General features: G+C 45.9%; 2 protein-coding genes across 2 annotated transcripts; both read left to right on the top strand.

Annotated features, from left to right (window-relative positions):
* Positions 1 to 6367: 6367 nt before the first annotated feature.
* Positions 6368 to 8150, top strand: LOC123067667 (obtusifoliol 14-alpha demethylase-like). Its single transcript, XM_044490367.1, has 2 exons — positions 6368 to 6871; positions 7164 to 8150. The coding sequence occupies exons 1-2, from the start codon at positions 6389 to 6391 to the stop codon at positions 8148 to 8150; spliced, it is 1470 nt and encodes a 489-aa protein (XP_044346302.1). The 5' UTR covers positions 6368 to 6388.
* A 7350-nt stretch (positions 8151 to 15500) lies between these two features.
* Positions 15501 to 21754, top strand: LOC123071531 (VAMP-like protein YKT61). The gene is made up of 6 exons (XM_044495107.1): positions 15501 to 15956; positions 16425 to 16522; positions 17013 to 17117; positions 17683 to 17748; positions 17938 to 18024; positions 21301 to 21754. The coding sequence occupies exons 1-6, from the start codon at positions 15731 to 15733 to the stop codon at positions 21349 to 21351; spliced, it is 633 nt and encodes a 210-aa protein (XP_044351042.1). The 5' UTR covers positions 15501 to 15730; the 3' UTR covers positions 21352 to 21754.
* The last annotated feature ends 339 nt before the right edge of the window (positions 21755 to 22093 follow it).

The raw sequence follows: 22093 nt of genomic DNA on the forward strand, positions 1-22093 counted from the left end.
CCCCGCCTATAGTTGCCGGCAAAAGCTCACATGTCACTACCAGGAGTGACACCTCTCTCTTCAACAAAATCACCTAAGAAATTATTACTCCTAACATTGAGTGGAGTATAAGTGACATACCAACAGTCCTTGCTGTAAAAATATTAATAACTAAATTATATAGGTCTACTGTATTGGTAGAGCTAGAAGAATTACCACAATCCTCGACCTCAACTCCAATTTTATGTGCTACTGAAATGAAAGGATTATTGGAAAGAGAGAACCCGGTGTTCTTTTTACATGTTTTAGGGACCTCCACTGTTTGAACCTCCTGAGATTTTTTGCATCATGGTTTGTCCAATGAATAGGACCATGGTGATCTGCCTTGTGGCTTGTACAAGGCCCCAATTCTTCTTTGTAGGGCCAATAGCAGGCTGCTATCTAAGCTTGGGGAAGTGAACTTCACACTCTCGCTTTCAGTCTCAAACCCCTGCTCAGATTTGCCATTGGAGTTTTCCTAGTGTCTAGGATGTCTTCAAGAGACCGTCATCATCCCTGGTCATCTCATCTACAGAATCCTCTTCCTCATCATCAACCAATTCCATTTATATCAACAGTGAAACAAATTGGTCTCTATTGGGATTTTCCAAAGGTGATCAAGTCAATCAGATCTCTTCTAGCAGGTTGAAGGGATGGTAGGGACCAGAGGGGCTTAATTTATGTGCCTAGACAAATAGATACAAATACTGCATACTTGTGCGTGATTGATGTCTTCTATGTGCGTGACTGATGCACACTCTATATTGCTCGATTTTTTGACAATCTTTTTAGGAGAAACACAACTTCATTACTTAAACCACGTATGGGTTTTCATCAAATACAATTTGTACATTCCTGAGGGCATCTTCTTAGAGTGCGTGAAAAATTTGCAAGGGCATCAACTTTTAGTGCTTCAAATTTTTTGTACTAGTATCATTTTCATCGAATAATACACAATATTTTAGACACTGATACAATTTTTATAGGTGCACACTGATTTCTATTTGTATATGAATATATGTCTCTGTTTCCATAAAATATAAAACATGCTTATAACAATATAATTAACAATAGATGATATTGATTCATTGCGTCAATAACCTATTTACATAGGTAAGCACTGTGTTGTAAGTGCACCAACAAAACTAACACACATCCATACACCTGCAAGATCAGTTGTCATATGCTCTTTATTGCGTACTTGTAACTCTATGCTCCTTTTGCAATTTATTGCATGGCTATACAAACTAATGTAGTTATGTTCCTATCTGGTCTCCTCGTGTGGTTTTTTTACTTGCATATAAAATTGGATTCATCATTTATTAAAAACATGTTTGAACAAATAAATGACTAGCATGCTCTCAATTATTTGGTAGAAGAATAAGGATTGGGCATTGAGATGTGTGTATGGATAGAGGATTGGTAATAAGAAGAAGGATTGGACATAGACAAGTGGGCCCTAAAATTATCGGAGCCTCCAAAACTTTATGGAGTGCACACTCCAAATGATTATGCAGGTTGTAGTTTAGACAACTGTGCTATAGTTGCTCTGACCAGGAAACAACATTGCTACTTTTGGTGGCATATATATGTTTTGAAAACTCTAGAAACTATAGTTGCTTTTGGAGTTCACTCCAAAACAATTATGCAGTTCTTGACTCTTGAATGATACTTAAAAGTTATTAATTTTGCACCCACACCCTAGGCAATGGCTCGAATACAAGTTTGTTTGTTGTTTTAGCTTGGTTTTTTCGTCTTTAAGAGTATACTAGATATAGTCCAGTTATTGTAATGGATCCATGGAAGCTGCAGTCTTGCACATGGCAACATATTCTTGCTCCTGGCAGATGTCAAAAGTTGACTTGTCTAGAATATATGTGGCCATGTATTCTTCTCCATTTCTTACACAATATATAGGGCCCGTGTGACAAAGATATTTACAGCACATCCTATCCCCTCCACCACCAACACTACCCATTTGCATATATGTAGCTGGTATTCAATTTTTATGCAATAAACAATGGCAGTTCGGAGCTCACCCATGCAGAGCCAATGAAAAAACAACATCTGCCGGAATAGATGCCGCCGGGAGCAGCTACAAGCATTTTGTTGGCGAACATAGTAATTTTAAAAAATTTCCTACGCACACGCAAGATCATGGTGATGCATAGCAACGAGAGGGGAGAGTGTTGTCCACGTACCCTCGTAGACCAAAAGTGGAAGCGTTAGCACAGCGTGGTTGATGTAGTCGTACGTCTTCACGGCCTGACCGATCAAGCACCGAAACTACGGCACCTCCGAGTTCTAGCACACGTTCAGCTCGATGACGTCCCTCGAACTCCGATCCAGCCGAGTGTCGAGGGAGAGTTCCGTCAGCACGACAACATGGTGACGATCTTGATGTTCTACCATCGCAGGGCTTCGCCTAAGCACCGCCACGATATTATCGAGGTGGACTATGATGGAGGGGGGCACCGCACACGGCTAAGGAACGATCACGGAGATCAACTTGTGTGTCTAGAGGTGCCCCCCTGCCCCCGTATATAAAGGAGCCAAGGGGGAGGGGGCGGCCGGCCAAGGAGGGCGTGCCAAGGAGGAGTCCTACTCCCACCGGGAGTAGGATTCCCCTCCTTCCAAGTAGTAGGAGTAGGAGTCAAGGAAAGGGGGAAGAGAATAGAAGGAAGGAGGGGGCGCAGCCCCTCCCCCTAGTCCAATTCGGACTAGGCCTTGGGGGGCGCCCAACCTCTCCTCTCTCTTTCCCCTAAAGCCCGATAAGGCCCATATACTCCCCGGCGAATTCCCGTAACTCTCCGGTACTCCGAAAAATACTCGAATCACTCGGAACCTTTCCGAACTCTGAATATAGTCGTCCAATATATCGATCTTTACGTCTCAACCATTTCAAGACTCCTCGTCATGTCTCCGGTCTCATCCGGGACTCCGAACTCCTTCGGTACATCAAAACTCATAATATAAGTGTCATCGAAACCTTAAGCGTGCGGACCCTACGGGTTCGAGAACAATGTAGACATGACCGAGACACGTTTCCGGTCAATAACCAATAGCGGAACCTGGATGCTCATATTGGCTCCCACATATTCTACGAAGATCTTTATCGGTCAAACCGCATAACAACATACGTTGTTTCCTTTGTCATCGGTATGTTACTTGCCCGAGATTCGGTCGTCGGTATCTCAATACCTAGTTCAATCTCGTTACCGGCAAATCTCTTTACTTGTTCCGTAATACATCATCTCACAACTAACTCATTAGTTGCAATGCTTGCAAGGCTTAAGTGATGTGCATTACCGAGAGGGCCCAGAGATACCTCTCCGACAATCGGAGTGACAAATCCTAATCTCGAAATATGCCAACCCAACATGTACCTTCGGAGACACATGTAGAGCTCCTTTATAATCACCCAATTACGTTGTGACGTTTGGTAGCACACAAAGTGTTCCTCCGGTAAACGGGAGTTGAATAATCTCATAGTCATAGGAACATGTATAAGTCATGAAGAAAGCAGTAGCAATATACTAAACGATCAAGTGCTAAGACTAACGGAATGGGTCAAGTCAATCACATCATTCTCCTAATGATGTGATCCCGTTAATCAAATAACAACTCTTTTGTCCATGGCTAGGAAACATAACCATCTTTGATAAACGAGCTAGTCAAGTAGAGGCATACTAGTGACACTATGTTTGTCTATGTATTCACATATGTATTATGTTTCCGGTTAATACAATTCTAGCATGCATAATAAACATTTATCATGATATAAGGAAATAAATAATAACTTTATTATTGCCTCTAGGGCATATTTCCTTCACATTTTCCTCTGAAAGATTGTTTTTTTTTTGCATCTTCAAATTCTTGAAAAAGGAAAATTAGAAATGTTTCCGGAGTTTTTATTATTGGAAGGAAACCCAGAATTCATAGGTTCACTAGAAGCAAGTCCATATATAATGATGACATCTAGATTTAGAAACAGCTTTAGTAACCTTTGGACGGGCGCATAGAGTGTGCATGTGCTCCTAGGTCGTTGATTTGACCGACACATATGGATGGATTCATCTAAGAATAAAGTTTCTACTAAACACACATTTTTCATCACATGTAATACATATGTCACCAAACACATATCATTGGTTCATATAAGGACATGGCCTCCACCGCAGTCGGCAACCGCACAGTATGTGGAAGATGGGGTTGTTCTTTGGGAGAGGTCCCCAAATAACCTAGACTCATGAATAGTCTACACTGCTAGGTAAGTTCACGAGTTCGCCCAATGATTGGTCGCATATTGCTACTTGTGATAGGCATTGGGATTACTCGAAGAGGAAGGGTGATGTCGTATAGTAGCACAAAGTATTTCACTCAGTTAAGATTCAATGTTTATCGAACCAATGGGAGATACCACATAGACACTTACACATTACCTGCATACACACAGAGCAAAAGCTTGCACCCAATGCGTGCAAGAGGGTTATCAATCCCCTTGTACACGTTAATGGCAAGGATTAAATCTGATAGTGGTAGATATATAATAATAAATGGAAATAAAAGGTAAATAATTGCAGCAGGTAATTTAGGGTTTTATTAAATATAAAGTGAATGGGCCCGGGGGCCACATGTTCACTAGAGGCATCTCTCGCATGGGCATAACAATGGTGGGTGGACAAATTACTGTTGTGCGATTGATATAAAAACGCATAGTTATGATAATTCTTCATGGTATGATCAATACAAAAGCATTACGTTCGAGACACGTAGGTCGTTAATCTTACTAAATTTACTGCTATTACTTCACCACTTGACCGCTATCCAGCATGCATCCAATGTTTTAAGTTCATAACAAACAGAGCAATGCTTGAAGCATGATGACATAATGTAGACAAAGTTAAATCAAATTCATATGATCGAACCCCATCGTTTTATCCTTAGTAGCAACAATACAAATACGTGCCTTGCAACTCCTCCTTTCACAGAGTAAGGACACTACAAGATTGAACCTACTACCAAGCACCTCTTCCACTGAAGATAAATTGATCTAATTGGCCAAAATAAATAGATAAATCGGAGAGAAATACAAGGCTTTAAAATCACACATAAATAAATGTCAGAAAAGACTCAAATAGTTTCAATGAATAATCTGATCATAAACCCACAATTCATCGGATCCCAACAAACACACCGCAAAAGGTTTACATCGAATCGATCTCCAAAGAGAACATTGTATTTGAAGACTATGGACCCGTAGGTCCTGTGGGAACTACTCACACATCATCATGGAGGCAACAAGGTTGATGAAGATGGTCTCCGTGATGGATTCCCCCTCTGGCAGAGTTTCGGCGGAGGCCTCCAGATGGGATCGCGGAAGAACAGAGGCTTGCGGTAGTGATAAAACTGTTTCGGGCCTCGCTCTGGGGTTTTTTGGATTTATGGGAATTTATAGCGCTAGAATTAGGTCAAACAGAGGCGGGCCCCTTGAGCTTATAGCCTCCCGGCAGGTCTTCTGGCCCTCCACCAAAGCTTCTAGCGATTCTTCTGGTCCATAAAAAAATCACCATAAAATTATATCGTGTTTGGACTTCGTTTGGTATGGTTTTCTGCGAAACAAAGAAAATGGCAAAAAAAAAACAGGAATCGGCACGGGGCACTAAGTTAATAGGTTAGTTCCCAAAAATTGTATAAGATGACTTATAAAGCATACAAGATTCATAATATAATAGCATGAAATAATCAAAAATATATAGATACGTTGGAGAAGTATCACATGTCCACCACAAATGGTATACGTTGCCGCTAACAACAATTGGTAGTCCATATTGCAGCGTAGTTGAGAGTTCTCAACCATCGACATGACTCTGACCACCATTGTAGCTCAAACTGCCGGCTGACGACCAGGACAGGGCCCGAACCTCTCTCCAACAAGCGTTGCAGTATTTCCGCCATCGGCCTAGGAAGTATGGGTCCAACTCACATGTGGAAAAAGCCCCCTCTACAACCTTCGTCCGCATAGGCTTTTCTCGACGATGACAAGGAGAGGGAGTTGGCAGTGGGTGTTGCCTAGGTGGGAGACGTAATGGTAGCGGCTCGAGTTGCATGTCAAATAACGGATAAATCAATTGAATGACACTGACATTACATTACATTACATTACATTACAAGTCAACAATCCAATATCTTTCACTATATTTATTTTCGATGATTGGAATTCCGCTCAATCGCCGTATCAAGATGATACAACTGCACCGTAATGTCTTTATTATCTAATAACTTAGTTTGCTTGTATGGATATACAAATCTAATTTACTACCCTCGATGTTCATGACTTCTTTTGCAGGGCCTGTCTAGTTAGTTGACAATGTACGTTATGGACTGGGCAGCTGCTAGCACCACATTATTCTCAGTAGTTCTTTGTTCAATAATAATTGTGGTAGCCGCCAAGGTTCTAAAAGCAAAAAACAAGTTGTGTAATCATGTGTGTACACGACCACTTCCTCCTGTGGTGAATGTCCTAGCTCTCATACCTCCGCTTCTTAACAAGGGCTTGCAAGCTACGATCCAGGATCTATACACAAAGTTTGGCAGTGTGTTCACCATAAACTTGCTTGGACCCAAGGTGACCCTGTTGATTGGACCGGAGGTGTCAGCTCATTTCTTTCAAGGGCTGGACTCAGAGATTAGCTGGGGTAATTTGTTGGAGTTCACCGTTCCAATGTATGGTCAAGAGGTTGGGTTTGGGGTAGACACCGCGACTCGCAATGAACACTCAAACTTCATTATTCAAGCACTACAGCCATCCAAGTTGAGGAGCCATGTTGATCCCATATTTCAAGAAGTGGAGGTATGTACGTAGAATATATAGTACAAGTGATCATTATTTTTATTTTTATTTTTATTTCCCCAATTGATTGACTACTGATTAAGTACGTGATCGGAGTTGAGTTACCAAAAAATATTCACCTTTCTAGTACGAGTCATCCACTTAGACGTGCTTTCTCACCAGCTATAGATACTATCAACATTTCCCAGCAAAAAAGAAGAAGATAATTTTAATATAATTAACTAAATCATTGCAATAGGATTAATGCTTGAAACTGAACTAAAAGATTACTGTATTTATTTGTATTCCGCAGGCCTACTTTGCAAAGTGGGGACAAGATGGCACAGTTGATCTTAAACATGAACTTGAGCAGGTGCTCATGTTGACCTCTAGTCGGTGGTTACTAGCAGATACGGTTCGGCATCAAATGATACCAACTGAAATCTATTCATTGCTTCATGAACTTGAGAACGGGGCAACCATCATCAGTTTCTTATTCCCATATATTCCAACACCGGCAAACCGCCGACGTGACAAGGCACACATCAAACTGAAAGAAATATTCTCTGCCGCAGTTAGGTCACGCAGCCAAGCACAGGAGGATGCATTACAGAGGCTAATTGATTCCAAGTACAAGGATGGTCGCCCCACGACCATAGCAGAAATCTCTGGTATGATGATCATCCTCATTTCTACTTCAAGGCACACGAGTTCTCACACTAGTATATGGACTGGAGCTCGCTTGCTGAGCAACACGAAGTTCTTAATGGCGGCCGTCGAGGAGCAAAAACATATCATTATTAAGTATGGAAACCGGATAGACTACAAGGCCTTGTTAGAGATGGATACCCTGCACAACTGCATAAAGGAGGCACTTAGGATGCACCCAGCGCTTCCAGTGTTATTTCGCAAGGCACAGAAGACATTCAAGGTCCACACCAAGGAAGGCAAGGAATATGACATACCAGGAGGTCATAACGTCACAATTCCGACCGTATTTAACAGTAAGCTGCCATACATTTACAAGGACCCTGGGGTGTATGACCCTGATCGGTTTAGTCCTGGGAGACAGGAGGACAAAGTTGGTGGCAAGTTCTCGTACACATCATTTGGTGGTGGAAGGCATATTTGCCCTGGGATGGCCTTTGCTTATCTGCAAATTAAACTGATATGGAGCCATCTTTTAAGAAACTTTGAGCTCAAGCTAATGTCTCCTTTCCCAAAGGCAGACTGGAGCAAGATAACTCCAGAGCCCAAAGGAAAAGTAATGATAAGTTACAAGAGACGTCAGCTGCATTGAAATTACTCGAGTTGACAAGAAAGTGAAAGTCCTATATAGACGTGTGTCTATTTGCTTGCACGAACATGTGAGTGTGTAAATTTATGTGTAACTGTGTATTGTAAGCATGCCTTATAAATAGCCGTTCACTTCCTTTGTAAAGATGTGTTCCCTACCTAAGAGAAATCTTTAACTTCATTAAGCTCCCTAATTTTGAAGCTCTCTCCATCAATTGAGGTGTCTAATTTGAATTTGGGTTGGTTGATTGTGATTGGGTCAAGCAAGTGGGTCAACTTTGTTAGCCTCTGATTGTTAACGACCCGCCTTCTAGGTACTGTGTGCCTTCCTCTAGTGCTTTTCGTCAGCCGTGTCTTTGTGGGCATGATGCAAAGTGGGGAATGTGGGGTACATCCCTGGCCGGCTATGGTGTGCACACAAGGAAAGACCTAGGAAATAACCGTTAAACCCTCACTGATGCTCACAAGTAAAATCTACAAGAACAAAGACCACTTATAATAATCAATCTAGAGCCCAGGAACTTAAAGGATGCCTAGCGAGGTCTTTGATGAGAGGAGCATCGATCGGGGTCCATGACGCATATGTTGATGCATGTGATAAGTGTGTCTGGCCCGCATTGGCGTTGACCGTTGATGGCAACTCAACTTAAATTAGGATGAATCGGTGGTCGCCACCTCAAACATTTAATCATGCACATCTAAAATGTGGATTCTCTGCACTTATTAGGATGCACCCAGCGGTTCCAGTGTTATTTCGCAAGGCACAAAACACATTCAACGTCCACCTCAACGTCATTCTTTGTGTAATCTTATACCGTGTGCATGCCTTATAAATAACCGTATGCTTCCTTTGTAAAGATGTACTCCTTACGCAAAAGAAATCTTTAACTTGAACAAGATCCCTAATTTTGAAGCTCTCTCGGTCAATTGAGGTCTCTATTTTGAAATTGGGTTGCTTGTTTTTGACTGGGTCAAGCATGTGGGTCAACTTTGTCAGCCTCTCGTCGTTATTTCCCCTCCGAGATGGCCCACATGCAAGGTAACATGTGCCTTCCTCCGGCGCTTTTCATGTGAGTGTCTTTGTGGGCCTGGCAGGGTCACCCTGCGACGACCGAGTTTCGGAGCTGATTGTATGGTACGGTGGGCGACATGGGTGCGGTTCCGACCGCTCCGGCTAGCGCTCGCTCTTCCAAACCTCCGGCTAGTACTCACATATATACATATAATAATCCGAGACCGATGGATCACACAGAAACTGTAAATAAAATTGCCTCAGTCATACCTCAGTTTTTTGCTGTATTTGCTTCACCATGTTAATTTCCAGGTCACGACTGCTATGTACTTGATTGAGATAGCCTGAGACTATATCTCCAATACTTAAATTAGTATAGTCAGCAATGTCTAGCTTGGCCTTTCGGCGTTCCAGCAGTTCCTCCTTAGCAGAACACTTGGCAAGGACAGTGGGTCGCCCTGGCTCAACAAAGTGAGTCTTTAGAATCTCAACGTCTGGATCAATTGTCTTGGCCGAGCTAGGAGCTTCCGGGTTATCAGAGCTGTTGAGAGTATTTTCGGTGGATGGATCAGAGGTTGGTGCTGGAATGTCATAGGCTGGTTCAGGCGGTGGCTGATGGGTAGAACTATCAGGAGAAGTCATGCCAAGCTCTGGTTCAGTCACAACCGGGTCTCGGGACAACTTACTCTTTTTTGCCCTCTTACTAGGCTTCACTTGCACGCTGTGGACAAAGGAAGAAGGATGAGTATAAAAGCATGGTAAGGTAAAGCATAAGGTAAACAAAACTAAGTTACCCCGGGGCAGTTTTGAAAGCCGGCATGTTAGATTGCATAGACTCGCCGGAGGAAGGAGAGGTATCCTGATAATTGGAGTCAGATGAATTGAGAGGTTGACGAAATAAACCCGCCAAAGGTAAAACAGAATGTAAATCGGAGATAACCTCAGTCCGACGCTTCCTGGTTACGTCAGGTAAGCCGGAGGAGAGCTCTACATCCTTGCTGTTCCGGGTCTGCCTCCGGCTTTCAAACTGTTGTTGCTTCAAAAGAAATTAAGGATCTTGATAAGCTAGAGGATGTGAAAATCTTACTTTCCGGGTCACCCTTTGGATTTTTTGCTTTGGCAAGGGCTCTGAGTCGGAGGAGATTATAGTTACCTCTTCGTCAATTGCTTGGCTGTTCCCCGTATCCTCCTGAAAGGATAGAATGTCAATAAAATAATGATAAAAGAGCCAGGAGAGTTAAGAATTGCCTCTTCTTCATCATCAGAAGTGTCGTCCAATTTGAATAAATCTGAAGCGCTTGGTTTCTTCTTCCTTGAAGTTCCTGTTTTGGCGGCTTTCCTTTCGGCTCTTTTTTCCGCTCTGGCTTGTTTGGCCGCCTCATGGTCATATTTGACCTTCCAGAAGTTGTCATCAGCCTGTGAAAATGATAAGGGGTTATGAGTAAAAGCAAGATGTAATATAGTAAAGAGTATTCATTGAGGTTGGTGACTCACAGCAGGGGCCGGGTTCTTCTTGCAGAAGGGAAGTAAGCCAAAGGCATTACTAATCCCCGTGCCTTCTTTCAACAATGATTGGATCATGGCCTCCACCACATTTTCTGGTAAGTCATCGGGGCTATGACGCAGTCGGCCATCCTTCTCGCCGGAGTAAGTGCACATTAAGCCGGTGCGGCGACTTAACGGAAGCACTCGCCAAGTAACCCAGACTCGGACCAGGTCGATGTCGTCTAAGCCATTTCCCAAAAGAGCTTTGATTTTTCTAATGGTGGGAGCAAGTGGCAGACGTTCAACAGTAGTCAGTTTATCCGGCAGCGGATGGTTGGACTCAAGGCGCGGGGCGCGGAAGCCGGGCAGAGGATTTTCCTCAGCCGGAGAAGTGTCCTGACAGTAGAACCACGTATGATTCCAATCCTTTGGGTGACTCGGCAGTTCGGCATGAGGCAGTCTCTCCGCCGCTGAATCGAGATGCCACCGAGTTCAAGACTGGGCCCGTTGGCACGTTCATTCTGCCGGTTTAAATAGAACAGCGCTTTGAATAAAAGTATATTGGGCTCCTCTCCAAGGTACACCTCACAGAAGACTTGGAAGTTGCAAATGTTTGACACGGAATTGGGCCCGATGTCTTGATGTCTGAGGTAAAAGAAATGCAAAACATCCCTGAAGAATTTTGAACCGGGTGGAGCGAAGCCCGGTTCATGTGATTAGTAAACACGATTACCTCCCCCTTTTTGGGTTGAGGCTTCTCCTCTGGCGGGTTAGGAGCACGATAAGACATGACCTCCTTCGTCTTGGGCAGATGGCCGGATTTCACAAAATCAGACAAAGTGCTCTCTGTAACAGTGGATTTGATCCAGTTGCAGGTCACGGGAGCTTTGGGAGCCTTGGGTGCCATTATGTAAATTGAAGCCTATGACAAAATAAGAGGTTCCGGTTCAACTTTAACCCGGAGGAAAACAATTTAAGTTTATTCAAGATGGCAGCTTAAGAAGGGGCCTAATGACATATGACTGATTCTACCTGGTTGCCTAAGTCGCTATGGGAATCAGTAACAGTTAGAAGTTATTTTAAGTTGCCAGGAGCTGGCAAGGCCGTCAATTAACATTGTCTATTTTAAACCGGCAATGAGGGCCGCTAGGGTTAAATGGGCTTAACATAAACAGGTTTCGCAATTGGCGGATATTATTTTGGATCAAACATGTGCACAGAAAGGAAAATATTCTAGACCTAAAACTAGTACAGATAAGTTCATCAGTGCTAAACAAGGCTTCTGTACAGAGAAAAGGAATCTACTTGTGTTTGAAATGGGTGCAAAATAGCTACCGCATCAGTTTGATATCATTTTAAGGATCAAGAAACGGCGGTGGTGATGAAATCTACAAGGGGTTCCTGACGAACAATGAAGAACACCGAGGAACTCGAAGATCCTAATGCGAATCTGAGGAACAAGAAGGAGGAAACTTACAGATGCAGAGTTGCTGTGGAGTTTCATCGCGCTTTTCTGGTCAAATCAGGTTGATGCAGCGGCCTGAGTTGGCGAGGACGAGGAGATTTGCGATGGCGGCGACGGTGGAGCTCGAGCGGTAGAGAGAGAGAGCGAGAGGAAGAAGACGAATGACTGAGGAAGAAAATGAAGAAGACCTAGGTCGAGCCTATTTATAGGGAAGGGCCGACCAGGACGGTGCGAGAAACGAGGAGATTGGATATTATTATCCAGCGACCCCGACGCCTCGGGTTTCAGGACAATCAGTAAAGGCAAAGATCCATTGAAGATATAGCAGGATAAAATAAGGATTTAATTGAAGATGACGTCACGGTGGGTTAACGTGGATCCAGAAAATGACATCATGGCGGGTTAAAAACCTTTGCACAGGCAGAAAGTTGAAGGTTTATTTCTGAAGTATTTTAAGATTGACATGAACCGGTTCAACTCAATCTGGGGCCTAATGTTGGGAATATAACTATTTGTGTAAGCCACCCAGGAGGGGCCGGGTTACGCAAAGAAGACTCATCAGAAAGAAGCCCAAGACCAAGCATGAAGACGGCAGTTCAATAAAGGGTCTAAGGCCCACCAGCGACTTGAGGCCCGTCGTAGTAAACCGCCATAATGGCATGACTTGTATCGTAAGGTAGATTTAACTAGTCACCGAGCCGAACACTGTTTATGAGCCGGCCGGGACTCTGTAAGCCGCAGGGCCCCGACCCGTGTATATAAGGGGGCGACCCGCTGGCGGCTGAGGGTAAGAAACAACTCATCGGGAACCGGGCATAGCGTATCTCGCTTCCTGGTCATCGAAACATCAAGCAATACCAACCCAACTAGACGTAGGCCTTACCTTCATCGTAAGGGGTCGAACTAGTATAAACCTCCCGTGTCTCTTGTCCTAGTAACCCCTTCAAGCTTCCCAGTTGCGATGGCTCCACGATTAAGTCCTTTCGCTAGGACATCTGACGTGACAATTCCACGACAGGAGCAGAGGGGCGGTGGAGATTATATCGAGGCGCCCAGACCAGAGAAAGAGCATGAATCGACATTGGTAAGTGATATGCAATTATCGCGGCTGGCGATTGGCATGCATCGATCACCGGCTCTGATTATTTTCGTCAATCAATTGCCTGTAAATGAATTCCAAACAACAATCGACGATTCGCTGCCCCACCCACCTCCCCGTTGCGTCGCCGGCGGGGCAACCCAGAGGATGGTTAGCATTCCGCGCCAGTGCCCCATGGCATCGGCCTGCCAGGCGAACCGGTCGGTCAGAGACGAGGGACAGTCACCATGCTAGCCACCGAGAGAGGGCTGTGCCATTTTTTCCACGAGAGATCGATGGCTGCCATGTGGACGGAGAGTGGTACACCATATTGCCCATTTGGTCCAATTTAACACGAGAGGGCCAAAATTGTTTCCGGAGCAGCGGCCCACTACGTGTGGCGCTTGCTGGGTAGCGAACGAAAGCCAGGCATGACTGAAAGGTAATCGGACAGTTGAAAACATACAAACCGAAGATCCAACGGCTGAGAATGCTAGTGGCTTGAGATGGTTGGAAAGATGCGCAGTTTTAATATCTCTAAATGTTCTAACATTTTAGTGTGTTTATTCACTAATTTCAGTTCGTATATAGCTCATATTAAAATATCCTAAACATTTTATATGTATGAATTGAGGGATTATTTAAAAAGTAGCTATTAATAAAAACTTAAAAAGACAAATCAAAAACATATACTCCCTCACTTCCTGAATATTTGTCTTTTTAGAGATTTAAAACATATTTTAGAGTGTAGATTCATTTATTTTGCTCCGTATGTAGTCAGTTGTTGAAATCATTAGAAAGACAAATATTTAGAAACAGAGAAAGTACTATATGTACCCACAAGATAAAATTTGAGTTTCTCGCAAAAAAAGAAAGATAAAATTTGAGTTCTTGTTTGAAACTCGCAGTAAGAAATATGAAGCCGGGAAAAAGATTTGGACCCATTTGTTATTCACCATAAACACTACACGACAACTGAAAAAGGAACGCTACACCGTGCAAGGCCCACTGTCAGATCAGCCAATCAGAATCGAGGAATCCTGGCCAACGATCCGCGTGACTCTACACAGACACAGTCACACCCCAACCAATGAGAAACCTGTAATCGCCTTCCCACGGATCGCACCCCACGATCCGCGTGCTCTAACCCAAAAACCAATCTCAGCCGCCCACCCGCCACCAATCCAACGCCCCAAATCCATCTTCCATCCACTCGACCTCGCCGCAGCGCCGAAATTTTTCTAGTATCCCGCCGGCTCCTCCCTACTTAACCGCCCCCATCCTCTCCATCCCATCTCATCCAGCTCCCAAATCCCCCAAGCAATCAACAACCACCGAAGCAGCCTCCCCTCCCCACCCCCACCCCGCAGCAATGGCTCGCACGAAGCAGACGGCGAGGAAGTCGACCGGCGGGAAGGCGCCGAGGAAGCAGCTGGCGACCAAGGCGGCGCGCAAGTCGGCCCCGGCCACTGGCGGGGTGAAGAAGCCCCACCGCTTCCGCCCCGGCACCGTCGCGCTCCGTGAGATCCGCAAGTACCAGAAGAGCACGGAGCTGCTGATCCGCAAGCTGCCGTTCCAGCGCCTGGTGCGGGAGATCGCGCAGGACTTCAAGACCGACCTCCGCTTCCAGAGCTCCGCCGTTTCCGCGCTGCAGGAGGCCGCCGAGTCGTACCTCGTCGGGCTCTTCGAGGACACCAACCTCTGCGCCATCCACGCCAAGCGCGTCACCATCATGCCCAAGGACATCCAGCTCGCCCGCCGCATCCGCGGGGAGAGGGCCTAGGTAGCGGTAGCCGCGTGCGTGCGTTATCAGAGAGTCCTACTGTGATGTTCCGGTTTCAGAGCTTGGTGGTGTAGCTTAACATGTTCCTGTCCGCTCTCATCGTTGTCTTGCCATATGTAGCTCCTCGCTGCGATGAATTATCAATGAAGAGTGCAGTTATCATCATATGAATCTCATTTCAGTGTTTTTCTCTGTGATGCGTACTGCTTTCTTGTTCTTCATTTATGTTGTCTAGCTGTATGATGGTTGTGATGTGATGCAGAGGAAGAACGCGGTTGCCGCATAATAATTTTCATCCCTTTCCTCATTGGATTTTTCAGTGTTCGTTTTCTTCCACTACTTTATTTTTGGATTTTTTACTCATGTTTTCTGATGGCGCTGCTGTGATGGAGATGAAGAACAGTATCGCCGCTTAATGATTACCGTCCATGGATAAGCCCACCGCCGTTGTGTTGCTCCATATTTGTTCCCCAGATTTTGTTCTGGAAGTTTCCAGGTGCTCCCCGTTTGCCTCTTTGGCCCTTCCGTTGGTGGTTGGCGGAAGGAATCCAATAGTAGCTGAAAACCAACGCTGTCCTCCCAAGGCTGGCCCGCTGTCATTGACTTGTCGACGTCGTGGGGGTGAGACCGAATCCAGCAAAGTAGGAAAAGGGAGGGGAGAAACTTCTTTTACTTCCGCGCGGCGATCTCCACTCCCGTCCAAACCCATCCAACTCACCGCCCAAGGTCGCCGCGGATCCAGTAGCCTCGTCGGAGCGGAGATGAAGATCACGGCGCTCGTCGTGCTGAAGCCGTCGGCGGGAGGCGCCGGGGGCTCCTCCTCCAGCGGCGGGCAGGGCTCGGAGGCGCTCGTGCTGGCCAACGCCACGGACGTCAGCCACTTCGGCTTCTTCCAGCGCGGCGCCGCCCGCGAGTTCATCGTCTTCGTCGCCCGCACCGTCGCCCAGCGCACCCAGCCCGGCCAGCGCCAGTCCGTCCAGCACGAAGGTAACCACCCCTCCTCAGATCTGCTTGCCGCTGCCCTCTAGGTCTAGCTTACTTTGTGATCCGATGCTCAGATCCGGGGTCTGGGTTTGGAACTACAGGCCTCGCAGTAGTTTGATTCCTAGAGCAAGGCCAACATGGGTGATTCCGGCGATCTCTGCAAAGTAGCCTGTAGCCCTATCCAGTTCATCGGATGCGCTGTTGGAAGAGATATTGTTGCTGAAAGTAGCGCTGTAGGTTTGTAATTGTCTCTCCATAATGATTCATGATTATGTGACAATATTGACAATTTGGTGGATTTGACCTAATTTTGATGCTCACGGCGTAATTTAAATCCCAGTTGCTCTTATTCATTGTATGTTCAGTTGATTGCCGGTGTTCCTTCTTGTTTCAGTGACTTTGAGCAAATTCATTTTCGCATATGTAATTGTGAAGATATAATCATTCAGACACTTTGTTGTTTCTTTGCAGAATACAAGGTTCACTCACACAACAGAAATGGCCTCTGCGTGGTGGCATTCATGGATGATCACTATCCTGTACGAAGTGCATTTTCTCTTCTGAATAAGGTAATAGATCGTTGTTGTTGAAACTCATGTATTATGTATTTCATGATTGGTCTATGATCATTTTTTACCAACAGGCCGGGATCGATCTTCCTGTTATGTGTTCTTATTCCGAATGGCCTAAACAACCATAAAGTTGTTTTGCTTCTAGATACAGACTAGCTACAACCTATAACCAATGTTCGGAGTCTTGCTTCGGTGTTCAATGAAATGTATACCATGTTGTCTGAGAAAACAATGGAGTGCGATGTTGTCTAGGGTCCCTTTTTTTTGTAATTAGCCAGAGAGCAGAGACTGATAAACCATGTACAGTCTTTGCTAAACAAATATATTTTTCTCCTGACATATATTCAAATGTGTATAGATAATAATCATGATTTTATCGAGGTCATGTGAAAATTTGTTGTACTGTTATAACTGAATAAGTTCCATAGAGCAGTTCTTCCATAGTAGTGTTTTCTGGTGATACTTAGCTGTGATGTGTTTTATGAAGGTACTTGACGAATACCAGAAGGCTTTTGGGGATGCTTGGAAAGCTGCCACAGCAGATTCCACTCAAGAGTGGCCTTTCCTGATGGAAGCTTTGACAAAATTTCAGGTATAACCATCTATGGAAGGTTCTGTATGCTCATGTGTTCATTGCTAGGAGGTAGCATAATGCTATATGTTTTTTTCCGGGCATAGTAATCGGTACACTGGTCTATTTTTCCTATATACTCCACGGTAAGAAGAATTGAGAGGGAGGGAGGGAGCAACCACACTTGTAATAAGTTGTCTCTTTCACAATTCTGCGATATCCATCGTATAACCACAGTTGTTCTCTATTTCTTGTTTTATCTTTTATGATGAAGAAGATGGCCAGATAAAAGTTTGGTGTGCTGGGGGATTCTATTTTCTTAGGAATGTGTTGTATCTTGTAGTTGTATGCCTGTTTTTGAAAGAAAAAGTTGCTATGTATTCCAGACCCATGGTATTCTGTGTTGGCTTCTCAGGGATTGGTTCTATATTTTGCACATATTCATGAATAGGTTCTATGTTTGGACATGTCAGTGTATTTTTGCAGTATGCTTTATTCTCTGGTCATTTTCATTGCTTTGTCCAACTTGCCGGAACCGATGAGTAAACTTGTTTTTTTTAATGATGAAGCATCTGCCATTTTGTAGGATCCTGCAGAGGCTGACAAGTTAACAAAAATCCAGAGGGACTTGGATGAAACAAAAATTATCCTAGTAAGTGTTTTCTTATTTGATTTTTTTCTGCCTGCTTGGATATCTACAGATTTACCCACTACTTGCATCACACACAATGGGTGCAAGGCCAGTCAACCCCATCTTGTACCGAAGATGTCATGCTGTTTTTGTGTGTGTGGGAGCAACCTATTGCTGATATGCTTTATTTGTGTTTGAATAATTTAACAGCATAAAACTATAGAGAATGTCCTTCAAAGAGGAGAGAGGTTGGATAGCTTGGTTGAAAAAAGCTCAGACCTGAGTGCTGCTTCACAGGTAAGCATATATCTATCTGTTTTCTATTTACCTCATGAGTGCTTTTGTGTTTAATGACATGGTGAAAAATTGCTAGTTACTGTTAGTTATCTCCGAGCTACAACGAGCATTCAACATCTTTGAGCCTCAGCCTGCACATTATTTTGCTGCAGGCGCACTTGTTATGACCGGCATATTAGGGGCTTAACCCAGTTAGTTGTGGCCCAGTTTATCTTATCGTTATTAGGGGCTTGGCCCAATTATCTTATTAGGAGGATTATATAAACTTGTGTAAGGACCCGTATTGGGATTAAGCAAGAAGCAATCATATTTGCTCGGCTTCCTTAGGGAGCCGGGAGACCTAACCCTAGCCGCCGCTGCGCTCTCTCTCTCTCTCTCGCGCGCACGCAACGACGGCGACCACGCCTTCCTCCACGCCATCCCTCCTTCCACCGCTACAACCTGAGACCATGCCCTGGTAGGGATCCGGTTCCTACCAATTTGGTATCAGATAGCTCTGGTGCGATCATGTCCTCACTGCCGCCCACCCCGACCCTTCCGCTGCCGACCGCGACAACCGCCCTGATGGCCACCACGGCCAGTGCCCCACTCTTGCCGGTGCCGGTCACCTCCGTCGCGCCCGTCCCCGTCGTCTTCACCCCGGAGGAGATGACGGCTGCCATTCGGGATCTCACCCAGGCGGTCATGGGCATCTACACGTTCCTCGCGAGATCCTATGGGCCGCAGCTGCCTGTGCCCTTCGCCACCGCCCCGCCGCCGCCGCAGCCGCCGTCCTTGGCGACCCCGTCGCCGCCGCCATGCAGCAGCTGCCATGGCAGCCGCCACCAGCTACGAACCCCGGCGCCTCCACCATGCAGCAGGGGCAACAGCTGCAGCCGTCACCACCGGCGACCGCGGCCCTGGGCATCCCGACGACGGGCCCGGGGGTGCCCATCCACCAGGTCTGGTTTCCCATGTCGCCGTCTTCGTTACCGGCCTGGCTCGCTGGGTCCCTTCCGCCGGTCTACACGACGGCCTCGGTCGGGCCGCACGTGCTGCCTCCGCCGGTGACGCACCCGGCCATGCAGTTTGGCGGGTCCTCGGCTACGCCGAGCCCTTCGCCAGCGTCGACGGGCCCCTGTTCCAGGGCGGCACCCTGATGCCCGCATACTCGGCCCCGTCATCCTCGCTGCGCCGTGCTGACGAGGCGCACCCGCCCGTCGTCCATGTCCAGACGCTGCCGAGATTCTCCAAGCTGGAGTTCGCGACCTACGACGGCACCGTCGACCCCCTGAATTGGCTCAACAAATGCGACCAATTTTTCAGGGGACAGCGCACGCTCGCGTCCGACCGCACCTGGATCGCCTCGTATCATCTCCGAGGAGCCGCACAGACGTGGTACTACGCCCTCGAACAAGACGAGGGCGACATGCCACCATGGGAACGCTTCCGCGAATTGTGCCTCTTGCGCTTCGGTCTACCTATACACGGGAGCCGTCTGGCGGAGCTTGGGCGTCTTCCGTTCCTCACCTCGGTGCAAGACTTCGCCGACCGCTTCCAGGCACTGGCGTGCCACGCCCCCGGTGTTTCGGCTCGTCAGCGGGCTGAGCTCTTCGTCGGCGGCCTACCGGACCACATTCGCGTGGACGTGGAGATGCGCGGGCCATAGAACCTCCAGACGGCCATGTACTACGCCCGCACGTTCGAGTGTCGCGCGGTGGCCATCCAGCAGGCGCCACCACCCCGGGCCGCTGGGCCGCCACCTTGGCCAGAAGTTCCCGCGCAGGGTCGGCTTGCCCAGGCTTCCGCGACGCCCCTCGCCGCGGCTGCGGCATGCCCGTTCCCCCGGCTTACCCCGGCCGAGCAACTCGAGCGTCGCGGCCAAGGGTTGTGCTTCAACTGTGACGAGCCCTACGTACCGGGCAACGTCTGCCCACAACTCTTCTACCTGGAGGCTGCAGACTACATTGAGGAGGACCCCGCCGCCGCCGGGCTCGGCGACCAGCCCGCCCCAGTTGACGCGGAGGTGTTTGGCGACCGTTGATCTGCCCCGCCTTCCAGCTCGAGGACGAGCTGTTTGTGCAGGCGGGGAGAGATGTTATGACTGGCATATTAGGGGCTTAGCCTAGTTAGTTGTGGCCCAATTTATCTTATCGTTATTAGGGGCTTAGCCCAATTATCTTATTAGGAGGATTATATAAACTCGTGCAAGGACCCGTTTTGGGATTAAGCAAGAAGCAATCATATTTGCCCGGCTTCCTTAGGGAGCCGGGAGACCTAACCCTAGCCACCGCTGCGCTCTCTCTCTCTAGCCGGGAGACCACGCCTTCCTCCACGCCATCCCTCCTTCCACCCCTACAACCTGAGACCACACCCTGGTAGGGATCCGGTTCCTACCAGCACTTGTGCATATACTCCATTAAATTGTAAAGTTTACTTGTCTAGTGTGAAAGGATCACTGCTCATGGGATGACTGTAAAGTGATACTTATTTCTATTCATGTACTATATGTGATGCTAATATAATTTTGTTGGTTTGTATAATAATATAAATCTAGTTGTAATGTCCTTCACTCCTATTTCTTTACAACATTGACCAAAGCTGCTCTAATGCTGCGCTTACAACATCTGGCCTGTAATCCTATATTCCTAAATAGTTGATCCCCACTACTATTCCTTGGAACATGCACACATACCACATCAGAACACATATCACCTATTAATTGTTTCCTTCTTTTCTACCCCCACAGTTCACTATTATAAGATGTTCTAACTTTTTTCTGAATCAGATGTATATAGGCGTGTTTTAGTGTGTTTGTTCACTCATTTTGATCCGTATGTAGTCCACACTGAAATATCCAAAACGCCTTATAATAGTGAACGGAGGGAGTATTTTTTAGTTGCACGCTCACCCCACTATCTACCTATTTTATTCTATCCATGCAACTCATCCACATCAACAAGTCATGCATGTTTGCCACATCATCAGCATGCCATCTCATCATAGTTAATCCTCACACTTCATCCATGTCATCACTATTACCAATGTTAGCATGTGTTCCTGTTGCAACGTGCTGGTTATCTTCTAGTATAATTATAATTTCTTGAACTCTGTCCAGTTTCCAGAATGCTTGTTGTTAGATACAGCGTATAATGTACATATGGCAAAAGGGCTCTTACGACACTTCTTTTTAACTTGCTGATGAAAATCATGATGTTAGTGTTATGGGTCATTTCAATGCTTCGCTTATTTCTGTTATCATATATTTTCCTGAGAGATGTTATTCTGCCTTTTCAGATGTTCTATAAGCAGGCGAAGAAAACAAACAGTTGTTGTACTATACTTTGAAGTTTGAAGTGTGATCCTGCAATTATCTTGGAAGGCTCCAGGTTAATGCTGTTTTCCGACAAAGATCCTGATACTGTTATACTTGCTCCTTGTACCTTCAGTTACGCCTCTGCTCCCGTTTCTCAGAAAGAAAATCAACCGGATATTGTTGTGCTGTACTAAGTCTGGTTGCCCATGAAAGTGTCTGTGAGGCACGGGATCAATACTGTAAATCTGTTATTCTTTGGTGACGCCTTCGAATAGCAACTAACATCACTTAGCAATGGCCAACATCATTGTCTTCCCTGCTTAGATTGTCGCTATCTCATTTCTCAAGTATGTTGGAGCACAGTTGCTGCCCTTACATTATGTACTGTATGTTGGAACACTGGTTGCTCATAATTTATGTTGTGATATTGTTGAAGATTATGCTTCTGTGATTTTATTACAAGTTTATTTATGTTTGAGTGTTCTGCTTGCGATATGCATACTGTGTTAAATGGTCAACATGCATACCGTGTCAAATGCAAATGCCTTTGCTGATTTCCTGGATGCAACTTTTATTATTATACAAGCAACGGTATAAATGGGCACGTTTTCTCTGTTGACCTTAGTCGGCGAAGTTATAGACAGTGTCAAGTTTGCGCCAGTGGCTTGACTGGACCACGAAAGTGCATTCGAATCCAGGATCTGAAGCCACACTTGAGGCTGAGCCTGGTATATACCACGTATGGTTGAAAAGGGGTAGGATATTCACTGTTCA

Source organism: Triticum aestivum, chromosome 3B (genome assembly GCF_018294505.1).
Source record: "Triticum aestivum cultivar Chinese Spring chromosome 3B, IWGSC CS RefSeq v2.1, whole genome shotgun sequence".
NCBI classification, from domain to species: domain Eukaryota; kingdom Viridiplantae; phylum Streptophyta; class Magnoliopsida; order Poales; family Poaceae; genus Triticum; species Triticum aestivum.

Excerpts from the sequence above, each read along its gene's own strand:
- LOC123071531 (XM_044495107.1), top strand. The coding sequence starts at position 15,731 with ATGAAGATCACGGCGCTCGTCGTGCTGAAGCCGTCGGCGGGAGGCGCC. Across the intron at positions 15,957-16,424 it reads CCAGTCCGTCCAGCACGAAG|AATACAAGGTTCACTCACAC; the intron begins GTAACCACCCCT and ends GTTTCTTTGCAG. Across the intron at positions 16,523-17,012 it reads CATTTTCTCTTCTGAATAAG|GTACTTGACGAATACCAGAA; the intron begins GTAATAGATCGT and ends TGTTTTATGAAG.
- LOC123067667 (XM_044490367.1), top strand. The coding sequence starts at position 6,389 with ATGTACGTTATGGACTGGGCAGCTGCTAGCACCACATTATTCTCAGTA. Across the intron at positions 6,872-7,163 it reads CCATATTTCAAGAAGTGGAG|GCCTACTTTGCAAAGTGGGG; the intron begins GTATGTACGTAG and ends TGTATTCCGCAG.